General features: G+C 26.4%; 2 protein-coding genes and 1 long non-coding RNA gene across 3 annotated transcripts; 1 reads left to right on the forward strand and 2 right to left on the reverse strand.

Moving 5' to 3' along the window:
- Positions 1 to 1,917: 1,917 nt before the first annotated feature.
- On the reverse strand, positions 1,918 to 3,044 carry LOC122721402. The gene is made up of 2 exons (XR_006348081.1): positions 2,836 to 3,044; positions 1,918 to 2,252 (listed from the first exon to the last, which is right to left on the reverse strand). It is a non-coding gene; the product is annotated as an uncharacterized LOC122721402 (long non-coding RNA).
- A 6,462-nt stretch (positions 3,045 to 9,506) lies between these two features.
- On the forward strand, positions 9,507 to 10,659 carry LOC110627834 (transcription factor IBH1). The gene has a single exon (XM_021774205.2). It carries the CDS (start codon positions 9,862 to 9,864, stop codon positions 10,366 to 10,368), a length of 507 nt encoding a protein of 168 aa, XP_021629897.1. The 5' UTR covers positions 9,507 to 9,861; the 3' UTR covers positions 10,369 to 10,659.
- A 6,101-nt stretch (positions 10,660 to 16,760) lies between these two features.
- LOC110627259 lies at positions 16,761 to 18,341 on the reverse strand. Its single transcript, XM_021773507.2, has 2 exons — positions 17,575 to 18,341; positions 16,761 to 17,267 (listed from the first exon to the last, which is right to left on the reverse strand). The coding sequence occupies exons 1-2, from the start codon at positions 18,070 to 18,072 to the stop codon at positions 17,205 to 17,207; spliced, it is 561 nt and encodes a 186-aa protein (XP_021629199.1). The 5' UTR covers positions 18,073 to 18,341; the 3' UTR covers positions 16,761 to 17,204.
- Between the last annotated feature and the right edge of the window lie 320 nt (positions 18,342 to 18,661).

The following is an 18,661-nucleotide window of genomic DNA, read 5'->3' on the forward strand; positions in this document are numbered from 1 at the left end:
ACGAGCAGGAAGTTTAAAAGGGGACTGGTGGTGCTGAGAGCCAACTGTTCGAAGAAGTCCTCCGTTAAAATCATAAAATACTCTCATCTAAATTAATTTCCAAGGTAAATGCAGATTGATTGTAGTATTTTTTATACCGTCCAAATATTAAATTTCTACAAAAAGCTAGGTTTCATTTCTTCTTAATATATTTGAAAAATATTCTTTATCTTTTATTTGAAAATTAAAAATTTATAAGAATAGTTAATCATAGTAGTTTGGTTAGTAAGAAATGCGTAGAGTTTCGAATTGGTTAGTAAAAAGTGCGTAGAGGATGAGAAGGCAAATTGGAGTAATCTGCCATTGTGCCTCTATATAAAAAAGCAAGGACGCAATCTAATTAATTAATTCAAATTAATTTTTATATTTGAAAATAAGTGAAAGAAATGATGTATTATTTTTTTAAAAATTCATTTTAAATATGTAAAAAAAAAAAAATTTATGAGAATTGAATGCATATAATTTATTATAAATAAAAGCGTATGTAAAAAGTGGACTCTTCTAAAAATATAAGTTTTTCTTTTTGGTTTATCATTCCATTTTTTTTCTTCTCTTATATTCTTTTCTTGTCCGGTTCTAACTCTTCTTTGACAAGTTCATGACTTAGATCAAGGAGCATGCTACTTCAGTACAATATATTTATAGTGAATTGTAGGCTATTTAATACTAAGTCGAAAAAGAAGGACACTATACTTTTTATATCTCTGTCCTTTACAAGGATATGATGGAGATGAATATGAAATAGCCCTAATGCATACATACTTGTATAGCTCCGAGAATACTTTCCCTATACCTGAGCTAATTACGTGGGCTCACTTTCGTAAGGCCCATGGCCTCTTCTTCTTGTCTCCTTACGTGTATATGGGGTGGTCTTGATGTTTAATTTAGGGGTTATATAATTAATAAACATGTAATATTATGCCCTACCATTTTCATTTGAAAGATATTACATTTTCTTATATTGCTATTTGGATTTTTAATGAACCAAACTGCTAAATAACTAGTCGAGTCTTGATTCCATAAAACTTGACTTAATCCATTTCAAATGATATAAGTTTAATTTTAATTTTTAATTTCATTTATTAAACGAATCAAATTTAATTTTTTAAAAATTCAGTTTGTTAAATTTTGAGAATTCATTGATTTATAATTATTAAAGAAGACTCATGAATGTGTAAATTTTTTTTCATGATTATTTTCTTATTAGAAAAGGAGGAAAAGTGATTTATTGTTTAATTTTTATGTAAATTTTTTTCATAAATTATTCATTAATTATTTAATTTAATTTTAAATCTTATATTTACTCAGTTATTAATCCATTTATGTGCTTGAATGATATGTTAGACTTTTTAAATTTAGAAAAAATAAATTTTAAATTTTTTTAAAAAAAATTAGGAGTAATGTTAGATTTTAATGGGTTTCATAGGCATTAAATTTAGGAAAAACTATTTAGAAAATATGAGTTTAATAAGTAATAAGCTAGATTATATAAATTTAAAACATTTTAAATATAAATTAAGTATTATTTTTATGGGTAATAGATCAAACTATTCAAATTTTAAAAAATAAAAATAAAATATTGATAAATATAATTTAATGGTTAATTAGTTAAAATATTTAAATTTAAAAAATATTTAAATTTTAATAATAAACAATATATTAAATTATTGATATTTCAATAATATATTTTTTTATAAATTTATATATTACAATTATAATGTAAAAAATTTATTTTAAAATAAATATTATTAAAAGTCGATTATGTAATAAAATGGAAAATAAATTATTGCGTAATTTATTGATGATTTATATTGAAAAAATACAATTATAAATATTGATAATAAGTTTATTATAAATATATTTTAATTCATAAAAATAGAAAATAATCATTGTAATTTATTTTTTTAATTTAATTTTTTTTAATAATGCAAATGATATTGCATTTAACAAGTTTAGAGGCTAATTAATTAGGCACTATCGGTTCAAGAAGTATCTCAAGAGATAGAACTATCCAGAACCCCACCCATAAAATAATTCAACCTAAAAAAAAAAAAACTACGGTCCAAAATGGAAACAATCAGCTCAAAAATCCAGAGCCCAGTCTAGATCGGAGCTACCCACAGAAATCAATGCTGGCGTGCCAAATCTACGACGACCACCACCATCGCCACCACCGCCGCACTAGTGTTGCGAACCGCAAAAGACCTAACCAACTGCCATAAAGCAGCCAAGCAACAATAAGCATCTAGCAATCCAAAGCAAAATCCAGTAAACGGACATGCAGCAGAAGCAAAAAAGAGAACTCCGAGAAAGACAGGACCGAGATAGCATGAAACAAAACCACAGTACATGAGGAAGAGATATCAGAGAGTTTAGCCAAAAGAGATAACTCCGAGAAAGACAGGACCGTGATAGCATGAAACAAAACTACAGTACATGAGGAAGAGATATCAGAGAGTTTAGCCAATCATCGGCTGAAGGGAGTATGAGTCACCGGACATAGCAATGCAGTCTCAAAGATCCGGCGCCACACCAAAGTAATCACCCTCAAAAATCAAACAAAACTACCTACCCTCATCAAATCCAAATCGAATAAACATTCCTTGCAAGGGAGAACGAGAATATGCAAAAGAAAGGACCAAACAAAAACAAATTAAAAAGCGGCTCTTCTCCGCCATGGTGAGGGACAACCATGACGAAGAGAAACACCTCCTGTCCGCAGAAAGTAGGAGAAGAATAAAATTAAAACAAAACAAAAAAATAAATAACAAAAAAAAAAACAAACAGAAAGAAAACCTTCACGCCGACAACGCTGCATATGATTTAACCGGCCCTTATATCGTTTTTCTTTCTCTTTTCTTCTTTTTCTTTTCGATGCTCTCTCACTCTCTTTCTTTCTCGAGAAATTTTCGAGATCACTTCTTATAATTTACATTTCATATGTTATATTTTGTTTACCATTTATTTAAATTAAATTTAGGAGTCCGAGATTCAATACTTTATACTGTATTGTTTTCCTTCATGATAAAGCATCATCTGTTGTTGTCTGCAGATTATAATATCTTCTGTTGCATTTTAAGTCAAATTGAAAATTAAATATCAAGCATATATAATTAATTATTTATTTATTTTTCATTTTCTTAAAAAATTATGACAAGATTTGGTCCATTATAAAATTCGAGATTTAAATTTTATCATTTAAAAATTTAATTTTATATTTTAATTATTTTTTTAATTTTTTTCATAAATTTCCCTTTTAAAATTTTTATTATTATAAATAACTATTTTATTTATAATTTAAAATATTTTTAATTTTTAAGAATTTAATAAAAAATTTCAATTTTTAACCTGTAATTTTTTAAATTTTATTTTAATTAAAAGTTATTAGTTAAAATTCTATTTTTTTATCTCTTTTAAATTTTATTTTAATTAAATATTATTAGTTAAAATTTTTAATAGAGTTTAAATAGTGCTATTTTATAATATCATAAAATAATTATGTAATTATTATATTATATAGTTATTAACTTTATTATATTGGAATCTAAATTAAAAAGTATTTTTTCCACATGGAAAATAAAAATGTATCTCTATTCTATAAATCCAAAAATAATTAGATATATGTGGGTTAATTTCTTAATGAAATTGAAATCTTTATAACATTTTAAGAGGATTAAAACATAACAGAATTATTAGTCATTATCACTTGATTCTGTCGTTAACCAAAACATTATTGGAAGACTCCATACATAATATAATGTCTCTCCAAACGACATCATTTCACTATTCCAATGATCACATGCTTTTTTTTTTTAATTTTTTTTTAAAAAAAGGAAAATTTGAGTTAAGCACTGCACTGTATCATATTAGACATTTTATTATTTTTTTAATTTTAAGAATTTGTATATTTTTTTATTGGTATTAATAAGATTATCATAGGGTAAGAAATTACTTTATCTTTTAAAAAAATAAATTAATTATTTAAAAATAAGTAATTTATTTTTTTAATTTAATAGTATTAATAAGACTTTCATATGTAAGAAATTACTTTATCTTTTCAAAAATAAGTTATTTCTTTAAAAATAATTTAATTTTTTCTCAGGAATTATTTTTTATTAATTAATTTTTAAAGTATTTTGAATATTAAAAATTACAAAATATAATTTTTAAGCTAATATATGGTTACCGTCCTATATTATTTTATATTAGTTTATTAAATATTTAAATTAATATTATAACATATTAAATATTTAAATTTATAAAAATTATAACAATTGAATATAAATTAATTATAACATTAATAATATATAAAAATAAGTTACAAATAATTTATACTCAAAATTTTACTGATTAAATTTTAAATTTTCATAAAATATTAAAATTATTCGATATAATTTTATCAATTTATAAAATTTTACAGCACAAGCAAAGTATAAAGTATATTGAGTAATATGTGTAATAATTTTTTTTAATAAATAATTGATAATATGATTAATTTATATTTAATTATTATGATTTTTATAAATTAAGTATCGATATTCAATCCATTAATCCCCAATTAATAATAATTATTATGATTTTTTTAATAAATAATTGATAAGTATACCTTCAGCTTTTTTTTTTTTATAAAATATTTTTGTGATGGAAAAAGCTTTTATTTTTCTGATCCAGCATGGATAAATTAGCTGCTAGAGCAAGCACAACATTTAAAAAGGAGAGATGCTAATAATAATTATTATTAAATTAGTTGTCCATACTCTCTATTATATAAAAAATATTTATTATATTAATTATTATATTTTTTAATTAATAAAACAAAAAAATTAAATAATTATTTAAAAAAGTGATTGTATCTAGCATTTGGAGTTAGAAAGTAACTAATTGAAAATTGATTAAAGAACCTTACAACAAATTAAGAAATGAATAATAAATTTTAAAAAAAATAGTTTTGTTGCTTACACCTGCTTCTCTTGGAAAATTTTAGAATATTTCCATGCATGTTCTCTCACTTAAAAAAGAAAAAATAAATTAGTTATAAAATTTATAATAATGAAATTAACAAATATGAAATACATTAAAATATAATTTATAATAAAATATAATATTTACTTTGAAATTAATTAATATTAATTTTGTTAATTAGCTGGATCTATTTTTAAAATATGTAATTGAATCAACTATAAAATTTAAGTAGTTTTAATTTGTTTTAATCAAAATTATAAATTAACTATAAAGTTTTATATTAATCATAACATTTAAAAATTAACAATGAAAGCACAAATAAAATGAAATTGAAAATAATTAATATTTATAAAATACAACATTATATTAAAAATTTTTAGAATGAAGAAATGAACAGAAAATATTAAAAATAATAAATAAAGTATTTTGAACATCTTAAAATTTAATTTAAATTAGTAAAAATAATTTATCTCGATATAAACTATCTTTTTAAATTAAATATATAAAAAATTACTTTATTAACCTATTCCATTTAAAAAAAAAAATTAATATTATCAAATTTATTTTTATCCAATATATAGTATAATAAAATTTCACTTTATTATTTTATAATTATCATCTTATAAATTTAAACTTTTTATCTTACGACTTAATATTGTAATTATTAATTTAATATTTTATTATTTCAAATAAACATAAAATTTATATTCTTATATAACTTAATTATATTATGATTTTATCGTCCGATTATCAATGTTTTAAATTAAAATTCTTATTTATTAATTTAATATTATCAAAATTAGAATTTGTTTTAAAAAATTTATTTTAAAATATCTATTTTAATATTTATAGATATTCTAAAATTAAAATATTTACAACTAACTTTAAATTAATTAATACAACAAAAATTATTATTAAATTTAAAATTTCATATTCTGTTTCATAATTTTTATTTATTTTTTGTTTAATTATTCTAAAATTATTGTTCACGTTTCTACAGTAATAATATATTAATCGATTATTATAATTTTATTTAATATTATCTTATTTTTAAAATTTTTTTTAAATATCTATTAATATATAATAAATTTTAATATATTTTAGATGAATATAATTAAAAAGTTAATAAAAAAATTTATATTTATTAATATATGTGAAAAAATAAAATAAATAAAAATAATATTTAATAATATAAACGACAACTTATTATCTCATAACATAATATTATTAAATTTATTAATTTTTTATAATTATCAATATATATATAATTATTTTTTAAAAAATATTAAAATATTTAACATTTAAAATTAAGTTAGATTTTTAAAAGTTATAATCTATCGCTTTAATGGTTTACAATTTTGTTAAATATATGCATATAATTAGTTTTTAAAAAATATTAAAATAGTTAGCATTTAAAATTAAATTGATTATTAAAACTATAATCTATCACTTGAATGTTTTAAATTTTTTTATAATTTTCGATTAAATTTTTTATTATTTTTATATAAGAATATACTTAAAAGTCTCGATTGTTATCCCCTCCTATCACTTTTATATAGTATAAATATTCTTTAACATCCCTGCTATGAAGGATCATTTACTTCTAGAAGAAATTGAAGAATTTTTTAAAAATCCTAATCCTACAAAATCAATTTACTTTATTTTATTAATAATTAATAATCTATTTGTATTTATGTGTATATTTATATTCAATAGATTACATTATTATTCTCATGAGTTTTATTATTAATTTTATTATTAAACTTTTATTCATTGAATTTTTAATAAATAAAATTCATAATATTATTAAACTAATTAAACAAAAGTATAAATTTATTTATTGATCGTTGATGTATAATTTTCTACATAAATTTCAAAAAATTCTTTTAAGTTAAATATACTATAAACTATAAGTTAATTTATTTATATTAATTAATGGAATATTTTAATTTTTTTTTAAATTTAATTCATACAATCCATTAATTTTAAATTTATATTTATAATATATTTGTCAATTGCAAAATAACTATATTACAAAATAAACTTGAATCTTCTTTTTTATTTCCTTTTATTTTTAAATATTAATTTTATTTAGATACTTTTTATTTTAAAATTTTGTTTTATTAATAAAATTAATTTAAATAATAAAATTATCATTTATTTTTAAAAATTTAAATTTTAAATAATAATATTATCAACTATAAATTAATTAAAAACTATTATAAATAAATAAAATATCTAATGACATTATTGACAATCTTAATATTTATGAATAATTATTATATTAAAAGAGATTATTTTATTAATATAATTTTCTTTTACAATAAAATAAAATATGTACTTACATTATATGATATCATTAAATCATAAATTAAAAATTTTTTTAAATTATGTTTCAATAAGATTTAATTAATTACATATATAATGATTATTTTAACTTAAATTAATTTTAAAAATAGATATTACTTAATAATAAAATTTAAATTTAAAAAAAACATTAATCTAATCAATCTGAAATTTAATTTTCATTTTTTTAATTATTAATCAATAAAAAATAAATATAAATATTTTATTATCATATTCAATTAAATAGAATGCAATTATTGTATTGATTAATCATATATCAGGATTGTAATAGAATTAAATTGATATAAATTTAAAATACGAGTAATTTAATATAATATATAAATTTTAAAGATTATAATCGATAAATTTTTTATATTTTATTATTAGATTTAAATAAAATTAATTAAATAAAAATTTTGAATAATAGTAAATTTATTTTTAAATTTTTTATTTCATTATTATTTTAATTTTCACTAATTAATTTTGACTTCATATTTTAATTTCTACTTAAAAAAATGAATTTATTATTTTAATAATGATCTAATATTTAAACATATTATTTTAATAATTTTAATTTCAAAATTAATTTAATTATATTTTTATTAATTTAAATAATTCTTTTAAATTTTTTTAACAAACTTAAAAATTAATTTAAATAATAAAATTATCATCTAATTTATGTTCTTATTTAGAGAATTTAATATCAATATATTTTATATATATCTTTTAAAATTTTTTAACTAACTATCAAATTAATTTAAATAATAAAACTATTATCTATTTTAAATAATAAAATTATCAACTATAAAATAATTAAAACTATTGTAAATAAATAAAAGGGTTAAGGGTATAATAAAAAATCTCAATATTCCTCCTTTTCTCAGTATAGATAAATATTAATTTATTTTTATTTTCACATAAATTAAGAAAAATACAGTTGATATAGTGAAAATTAATAATGTTTTAATATATCATCATGTTATATTCCTTCATTAAAAATTATTTAGATATTCTTTTTTTTTATTTTAATTTATCACTTTTCAAAATTTATTCTGTCTATAATTATATATATAATTTTTTAAAAAAATTAACGACTATCAATTAATTTTTACAATTTTACCTTTATTTCTACTAAACAATATAACTATTTTACAATACACAACAATCCATCTTATCTTTTCTCTTTCTCATTTTCTTAATTATTTTTCTTATATTGATAATTTAATAAAGTGAGATTTACTAAAATTAGAGTAATTAAATAATGTAAAGGATAATTAAGTTAATTTAAGTGATTTATTTATTTCTTTTTTTAATTACAATGCAATTATCTTAGAGGACAACTACAAGTGAACAATATGAGTAACTCATCACTAAATGAGTCTACCTAATATAAGCTAGTTCTCATATCCAAATAAATTTAATAATTATTAGATTAAATATTTATATTAAGTAGAATTAATTAAAGTTGATATAATAAATACACAAATTTAAAATTGTGTTTAAATTTACAAATAAACAGAAAAAAAATTAAATTACATTGTCATATAAAATTAATTGGCAAATAAAATCGAGCATATTAATTGGTATTTTTATTTTAAAAAATATATTGAAATAATTTTTTAATATATTTTTAAATAAAAATTATAAAATAAATCAATTTTTTATTTTAAAATACGTGATTTATTTTAAAATATATAATTTAATTATATATTATAAAGTAGTAACTCATGTTATGTAATAATAATAATTTTTAAATTTTGTACAGAGTTATTATTTTGATATAAAATTAAATGATAAATTTTAAAGTAAATTATATATTTTTAAATTAAAAATTAAAAAAATATATAATATTTTTTTATATATATATTTTTAAAATTTAAATAACCGATTAACAATTTTTTTATAAAAAGGATTAAAATACTAATTTTTCCTTATTTTTACGAGAAAGAAAAAAAAAAAAAAAAGAAAACTAATATATAAAGGGTAATGTAAGAGATGAAAAATCAAAGGACCCACAATAGAAGTGGGGAAATGGAACCATGTGCGATCATATGGGGGTTAGCAAATTGGAGGCCCACAAAACTCACTTTCCATCTTCAAATCCCCAAAACTGAAAATGAAAGGACCAAACGTATTGTTTAATTCAATTATAATAATATCAAATCTTGATTCCCCTTTCCTTCTTCTTCTCCTTCTCCTTCTCCTTCTTCTTTACACCTCCCATTTTCAATCTCTTCTCTCATTCTTCTTTTTCTTTCATTCTCCTCACACACATGTTTTTCTCCTGAAAATTTTCCCTTGTTTTCTGTTTGGTGAGATTTTTAGATTCTGTGTCAGACAGACACGACTATAATTTTCCTTTTGTCTGTCTGATCTCTGAGCAAGGCCCCTTCTTGTCAGAAACAATATCTCTCAATCTCCCTACTGTTTAATTACTTTCAAGTACTATATCCGCATCATTATCAATTCCCAACTACCCAAAAACCCTAATTCACCCTCGAAGGGAAAATCTCCATGAATCCTCGTCATCTCTCCTCTTTAAACCCTAGTTCTTCTCTAAAATCTAGGTTCACTAAAGCCTTCCTTCGATCTTTGCTTAAAATAAACAAGAAAACACCTTTCCCATATCGTCCTAAAGAGGTCTTTCATCGATGTCGCAGGGTTAAGGTTGCTGCTGATAAATCCTTAGCTTGCGCTGTTGGGTCAAGGAGAGCTTGGAGTAGGGCAATGCTTTGCAAAATTCGACGCCGAGCACTGAGGCGGGGCCGGAAGCAGCGTCCTTCAGTGAGAAGAATCATCGTCGGCAATCAAACTACGAATTGGGGTTATTGTTTGAAGAAGAAGAAGATGAGTGATGATCAAGAAGTTGGTATTGATCAAGCCAGCAAGCTTAGAAAGCTGGTCCCCGGAGGTGAAGCTATGGATTTATGCAGTTTGTTGGACGAGGCTGCTCATTACATTAAGTGCCTTAATACTCAAGTACAGGTGATGAGACGTATTGCCAATTTCTACTCTCCTTGAGCCATCTATATATTTACGTATATATATTTAATTATTTTCATATGAATATATTGCAAGATAAGTAGAAAACAGAAGTGATGAGTCCAATGGGAAAAATGATAGATATATAATTTATTTACTAATATTGCATAAAAAAGAGAAATCCAGGCCTTTTTATGTGAAGAGTGTATGTATGTTTTTTACGAGCTAGTACCATGTAGCCCTAGTAATGTCTATGTATGGAAATGTACCTGAACCAGATAAGCTTGATATTTGTGAGAATCAATGGTGTGTCTGTCACCTTTGCTTTTATTTATTTATTTATTTTTGACTCGTATTCTTGATTTCTTGCTATTTTCCTTACGTTAAAGAGAAAGAAACTGATGATGATTCTCTAGACTAGCGTTTCCAGGAAAATCTTGATAGAGAAAGCATTTGGAAGGAAACTGGGACCTTTTTTTAGAGAGAAAGAAAAGGGATATGTTTATTAATTAGTAGAGACTAATGGGGTCCAAGTTGATAATAATAATAATTATGCTCCCTGTAGTGATGAAAACTCATGGTAGCCATGTAGTTTTCTCAAGTTTTCAAAATTGTTTAGGGTTGTCATCCAGTTGCTGACCAAATGATTCCTTTATCCTACACATGCTTCCCACCAATTCTCATATATATATTTCTTTTTTTTTTTTACTTTTTTTTCCTGAGCCACCAGAATCTTTTGGGTTTTGTTGACATCAAATATTGCAAATTTGGAAAAATGCATTGCAATTTCTAGTCAATGTTCAAATCTCTGTCAATACATGCAAGTTACAGGCAAAGCGCAACACATCATCAGGGGAAAGTAACAGATTCAATTTCATTACATAACGGTTCTTTGGCTTTTGTGAAAAGCTTTAATAGCTTTTTTTTCCTTGGATTTTGGGACCGTAGGAAGAAAACAAACACAAGTCTAGCTAGAGAGGTGAGGTTGTCAAAAGTCGGTATAAGTCATTGAAAGCACTCTATGTCTGTAGCAGCACTTATTAATTGGTGGTCGACAACTAGATAGGAGATTTTGTAAATAGACAAGGGCTTAAATTTCATCAATAACAATCCCCTGACATGAAATTCCTTTGAAAAAATAAACATCATTTAATCACAAAATTAATAATTAGATATACACACTCTCAACGGTTAAAATAGAATCAAAATTTCAAAAAAACGCTTAACTCCATAATGGATATAATTATTATGAATTCATATTAGATCCAATAAATTTAAGATTTTAAATAATATATAAAAAAAATAAACCTAAATTTTTTTTTTTTTAATTTGGCAAATTTTCATTTTGATTGTATCTACAAGGTATTAACTTGATTTTGCATTTGTTGTCATAGTTTAGACATACTCCACATTCTATAAAATTTTTTGTCTTTGCTTAGGGGGTAGAGCTCAATTGATTCCATTAATCCATGTAGGAAACACTAAAACAACAATCTTTGAATTCATATATATTAATTTTCTTGCACTTATTTCCCATGTAATGTGAAATCAACGCTCATTTTAGTCTTAGACTAAGAAATTCAGGATGAATACAATTAAAAAGTAAGGATATACCTGACAAAAGAAAAGTTTGGGCTGCATTTTAAAGCATGAACAAAACTGAAATTCTTGTTCATTAATCCTAAGAAGCTAATATATCTACTCTTGTTTGTGATTAATTAAAAATATATTGGTAAATTTAGAGGTATACACTAGCTAGCTACAAAAGCAACATGCATGAAACTTTCTGTTGATTCTGACTCTGTAGATCAAACCTAGCCATGGATATTCTAGCTACAACCACCGTGCACAGAAAAACATCAAGTCCAGAATTATTTTCTCATATCCTTCCTTCTATGTCTTTGGATTCATAGCCAGTGTACAGTAATATAAGTTTTGGCCTCGCCGGTGCACTATTTCAGTAGAAGCTGGGGTTTCAATATCACTGATACTAATCTCCTATAATACTAGAAAGTTACAGTGTGGATTAGTTAAAAGCCTGCAACTTGAGCACTAGCTAGTAAAGTAAACCAGCAAAATTAATTTTTTTTCTGAGATTAAGGCATGAAAATGATCTGATAATCACACAAATAACGAACAAGATTGTAGAAAAGCCACGAACTTGAGAACTATGCATGGTGGGCTGGAGACCATGCAGGTGAGTGGCTCGAGATGAGATGAACTTGTATTTATGCATGGCCAGCAAAAAATATATAAACAGAAAGGGCATTGAAATATTACAAAGTGCATGATGTGGAAGGCTTCTTACCGAAATTTAGGGGATATATATCGAAGCTCAACTGGGTTGTTGTCCTGGTGTCGTTTTGGATGGAACTGATGTTGTATTCTTTGTGTTAGAATCCTTTTTTGTTTAGATTTATTATAAGAATATTTCAGTGTGAGGAGAAATTAAGAAGGAAAAGAATTCAACTTTTGAACAGGCATTACGTGGAAAATTGAAGAGTTTTGATTGGTCTCTCACAGTTAACAGGCAGCGGTTAAGGCCGCATTCTCGGCCTATAATTGCGCTCCAATTAAGAATTTGATTCCACAGGGACCATTTTAATATCTATTATTCACACGTGTGAAGAATTTTAGCTAAACTTATACCACGCATTAAAAATATTTATTTTAATAATTTCCAATATATCTAAAAACTCTTACTCAAAATCTCGTTTTTTATGGACTCAATATATAAAATCTATAATAAATCGGCTTTAGAAAAATATAATTTATAAATATTTCACTTAGCTTTTTAATTTTTATAACAGTTGAAGCTTAATTATAAATTACAGGAGGATCTATGTACTATTCACTAAAATCAATAATTATAATAAAATCATTTTAGAATATTAGAGGATAAATGTGCTTTCTTCCTAGCTTTTAATTAAAATTGTAGCTTAAATTCAATTTTCTAGGCTTTTAAGGCCTATCATTATATATATATATAACTATATCCATGAGAGAGAAAAGTTCTTAGTTTTTTTTATTTTTTAAGCTTTTAAAACTTTTCATTTACGCATTCATAGATTTAGTTTGGTGGTAAATATATCTCAATAAATTTGAGAGATCTTAAGTTGTACTCTCTTTATCCCAAATCTTCATTTCAAAAAAAAAAAGAACTTTCATTTACAAAAATTGTGATTATCTCATGCTCCATCTACATATAGAATAGTCTCTCCCTAGTTCTAGAGAATAATTTTTACCTCCTTGCCTCTAGAATTCGTTCCAATGATGATAACTTTAGAGTCATATCGACCTAATTTTAGTAATAGCTGACTCCTAAAGGTTAGGAGAGATTGAGACGTCATCGAGCTCTAGTGTTATTGAGGTCCTTGTTGCTGGTGTTGGTAAGAGTCTTTGGATGGTTTGAAAGGCTCTAATGACTCGATTTGATTTTATCCCATCAATGAAGGGTATAGTCTCCTCTTCCAAGCAGTGAAGATCGGTGATGAAGGATGCTAACTCTTTCTACATCAAGCTTTAATCTATAGCTAAAGATGTTGTGGTTATGGGCTTCGGGCTTGCTTATGCGCAGCTTCTTAGTTTGGGTAAACAATTGGATTTGTCGTTAACGAAATGATTCTATTAAGTTTAATTACATTATGATAAAATTAATTCAGCACCCATATATAGTTAATATATATCACAAAGAATATAAAAATTAATTATTCAATTTCAATTTGATGTGATAGGAATCCTACATGATTTTGATATGACTATTAATATAAGAAATAAAATGTAATATGATTCTAATTCAATAATATAACTGGAGATAGCAAAAATAATGCACACACCTAAGTCGGAGATGTTCAATCTATTGGTAAACAATATATTCGTAGTCCCACCACTACACTCTCATTTGACTCCAGGCTGTAATTGCGTGCTGCTTTGAAATTCATGGCGATAAAGCTACTTCCTTATTGGCATTTGTCGCCATATTCCTTCACTTAGATTGCAATTTCCTTCTTTTTTCCCCTCTTCAAAGCCAAGCTAGTCAATGACCAATATGACAAATTATTATTATTATTATAATAACTTTACAATAAAGTTATTTAAAAAGAAAAAACACTTTGCAGTCCTCCCAGATTAATCTTAAAGGCACTTTCAATCCATTAAGGTTTATAGTCCCACCCCTACCAGCAATTTGCATTCTGAACTCTGGTCATTTAGTTAGTAATATACTTTATGGTCAATTTGTTGATTGTAATTAGATATTATTGTTCATATATTTTAAATGTTTAAATATAATTTTATAAATGTAGTTATTTATTTTTAATGTTAATTTAATTAAATTTCGAATAAAAAAAAATCTATAAAACTATATTATTTTGTAAAAAAAATTATACTATGATTATAATGGTAAAAATCCTATTACATTTGCAATCCGATTGAAACCAACAGCTAGACCAAATATCAAAAAATGCGCAGAGAATCATCCAGCCAGCTTGATATAGATTTCCCCATGTGTGAACGTCATATAAAACTGTGGATAACTGAACCACATTGATGCTTAACAATAGATGTGTCACATTCACCAAAATATCAGGTCTGAGAATTTCAATAGAGATAACAGAATTTCAGGTCCAAATCAACATCATTTGAGTGTGCAGGGTATAAATGACAAATTCTGGTGAGGATGACCTGAACTGATAACCATAGCTGTTTAATCTGGTTATTCCACATAAAATTTATATTTGCAGCCACGAGCAATAGAGTGATTATATGGAAAACGTAGAATGATCACCCATTATTACATTGTTGCATAGTGCACAAGTAAGCAATACTAATGTCATTTGGTATAATTCCTATTGAAGGGTGGCTGTCATGATAGTTTCCCCTCCTAACACAGCACTGACAAAATATGGTTGGCTGCTTGCATAGCCTAGATACATCAAATGCATAACTGGGCCTACCAAATAAACATCTAAAAAAACAGGACCACTACCATGCATACTGGTCAAAACATCCTAGCGATTAATGCATGTGGGATGTTTGGGGATCATATAAACCTTACCACTCCAATAATTAAAAATCAATCATATGGAACCAAAGATGGATATCATCCTGGTTGTTAAATAAACGTGTCTCGAATCATCATAAAATACAGAACTACCTAACAAAGCTGGCGGTCCAAACCAGTTTGTCCTGTCTGAATCCTATTAGTGATGGGACTTCATTATACAGAAAGCATAAATAGTTTTTTCACAACATCAATAATGTGACAATAGAAACAAATGGGTAACTGTTATAAAACATGCTAAAAGTTATCTATAGACCACACTAGATGGATATGGCAAACAATTAAAGCATAAAATAAGAACCAGATCTTCCTTCATGTGGCTTAGCTACAAATTGTTTTTCTCAACTACAACCTTTTCTTCTCCTCTTAGAATTGTTTCATATACAACGTATACGACTAAAACTCCAACTAAAAGGTAATCAGGGATATTTATGTAGTCTGGCTTTTATTGACCACTTCAACTGGAAACTTCTTACTTATTGATGTCATCTCACAAATCCAAGGGCAGCAGAATCACTTGAAACATTATTTTGCATGTACAGATGTTAGGCATGAACCAACTGAGGCAGACTATCGGTATAACGTATTCAAACCAAGACAAAAGTCTATCCAGCTTATGTTCAATGGGTGTTTCAATGTGGCCAAATAGCTTTTGGGACCAAGCCCATGAGAGTTGAGAGTCAGACCCTAATTTGACTGCTTGAAACTGGAGGTTTATCTGTTATTTTCAATATAGCAGATAGGGAATTTTCATGTCAAGGAGAGTTGGCAATAAGCCTTACAGTTCAGTGGCTCAAGCCTGTCCTGAAATGAAACCCTAAAGCTAATAGCTCACTAGAAATAACTAGTAAGGCAAATCATGTGGATGGTTTGGGCATTAGGGAAGTATGGAGCTACCTATTTGAACAATCAAGGGTCAGTGGACAAATATTTTTAAAGAACAAAGAAGCAAGTTCATGCTAGAGAGAAAAAAGAAAGAGAAAAGGAAAGAAAAAGAGAGGACCAGGAAAAAACCATGATTCAGGAAGGACACAGTTAAAAGTTGCCAGAAATTAACTTCCAAAAATTTCTCACATGGCTGCAATGAATCAAGGACAAGAGACAGCTAAATCTAACTGCAGAAATCTACTTCAGTAAGTATGACTGCTCCATTCCTCTGGTGAAATTCTTGGACCATTGAAATTATAACCAATGTTGGATTCTCATATATTCCACTAACAATAGCTCAAAGTCTACTTCATGGCTTCAAGCCACAGAATCTAAACTACAATAAGAACAAAGATATAAAAGGTAATCAAATAAGTTACAAAGATGAAGCAATAGAAAAGGAAAATTAAATAAAACTGACTACTGAACAGGAAGCAAAACAGAAGCAAGAAGTCCATTTATTCTTGAACTGTGCAAGTACATGTTTCTCATCAATCTAAAAAGAAAGAACTACAAAACCTGAATCAATTTCACAACCATATATATAACCATGATAAAACAAATTTAACACATGAATATATCTTGTCTCTGATTTATCACCTGAACCACCTCAGCTAAATGCTCCTTTGTCATCTTTGATGATCATGCTGCTGGCTCATTAAGTTTCCCACTAAAAGACGTTCATTGGCATCCATGCAGAGAAAAGAGCCGGCTCTCCAAGTTGCATATTCTGCACTATATGGGGAAAAAAGAACACAAGCAAACACACTGATTGGAAGCATTGGAACTGCTAAAGCAGAACCTCTGATGAAATTTACAAGGTGAAAATGAGAACCAATGGGTTGATTGAGCTATGATCCGTCTTAAGTAACCTTCTCAATGCACCTTACATAACACCCCTCGCAAAATTCTCTTGATCGAGTTGATATCTCAACTCCCCAAGTTGGCTCTGCATAGAAAGTGGAAGATTAGAAATTTAGACCACAAAGATGCACAAGCACAATTCCAGAAAACGATGAAACTAATTAATCCTTCCAAGCGTAATTAACTCTCCTTAGTACAAATTCAAGCATTGTCCAGATTGAAATGGTACAATAACAGTTCTTTCGCAATAATAAATTTCCATTTCTATTTCAATTGTCCGAAGGCTCAAACTATGAGGATAAAAAACGAAGCTCAAACCCGTCAAATCTGAAACTAAAATTTTCCATCAACATCCCAACGCAAAACAGAAATAATAATAATAATAATCAAACCTTGGACACAGCCTCAGCAATAAGCCTTCCGTTCTCAATAGCCTCCGTTTGCCCATCTCGAACCGCCAAACAATCCCTCGGCGTCTCGAATAACGAAAGCGAGAACTGCTTAGACACTACACCAACATCGAAATAGATAAGACCCGAACTGGGTACATCGACTCGAATTCCCTTGACTGGAAACCACAAAAACAACTCCTGAGCAGAAATTCCCGACAAAGCCCCGATCTGCCCATAGCTCAGAGTCCCAGAAACATTCCTATCATAATGCAATTCGTTCTCGAACTTGGCGTTGCAAGCCTCATCCAAGTGGACCACGAAATGACCCGTATCTTCGATTCTGAAATCCTTAACGCCCTTGGGGAGCAAGCCCATGGGAAGCCCATGGGACTTGAGAACATCATAGACCGAGGAATCCTCCTTCCGTGGATTGACATCTAGAATTGAGAATCCAAGAGAGAGAATAATAAGTGAAGACAAAGGCAAGAAAGGAACCATTTTTTTGCCTTTTCTTTCTTCCTTCTGTTTTGATGCGTGTGTTTTTTGTGGCTGTTGGTTACAGCATGAGAGAATTTAATGGTGCAACTCCATGTCCCTGTGTTTGTTTCTGGTGGTGGTGGTGATGGTGACTGGCGATGATCTGACGACGCCTTTGTTTTACAGTGAGGTGAAATTATGGTTAGGGTTTAAGAATCGTTCAATAACCAAGACAGAAATGGAGAAGAAACAAAGAGTTTTAAGAAGACAGTGGTGGTGCCAGCTTGAGTACAGGGAGGATTTGGAGACTTATCAATTATTGGCGGTGCTTGTGGGGTCCACAATTCTCCTAAATCACCTACAATGTCTCCCAATAGTATGATGACATGTAAGATACTTTAGGGGTATTATTGTAATTTAAAGTGATTATATGGCAACTGGGAAGCTGAGGTGGTGACGATGGAAATATGATTCTGCTTTTATTATTATTATTATTATTTTTTTATTAAGTGCAGGTCAAAATTGCATTAAAACCCACCAAGGTTAATGCATAACACAATAGGTCCAGGCCTTTAAGTGAAGAAGCCCTGCCCGAAACAAGCTAAGATAA

Source organism: Manihot esculenta, chromosome 12 (assembly GCF_001659605.2).
Source record: "Manihot esculenta cultivar AM560-2 chromosome 12, M.esculenta_v8, whole genome shotgun sequence".
NCBI lineage: Eukaryota > Viridiplantae > Streptophyta > Magnoliopsida > Malpighiales > Euphorbiaceae > Manihot > Manihot esculenta.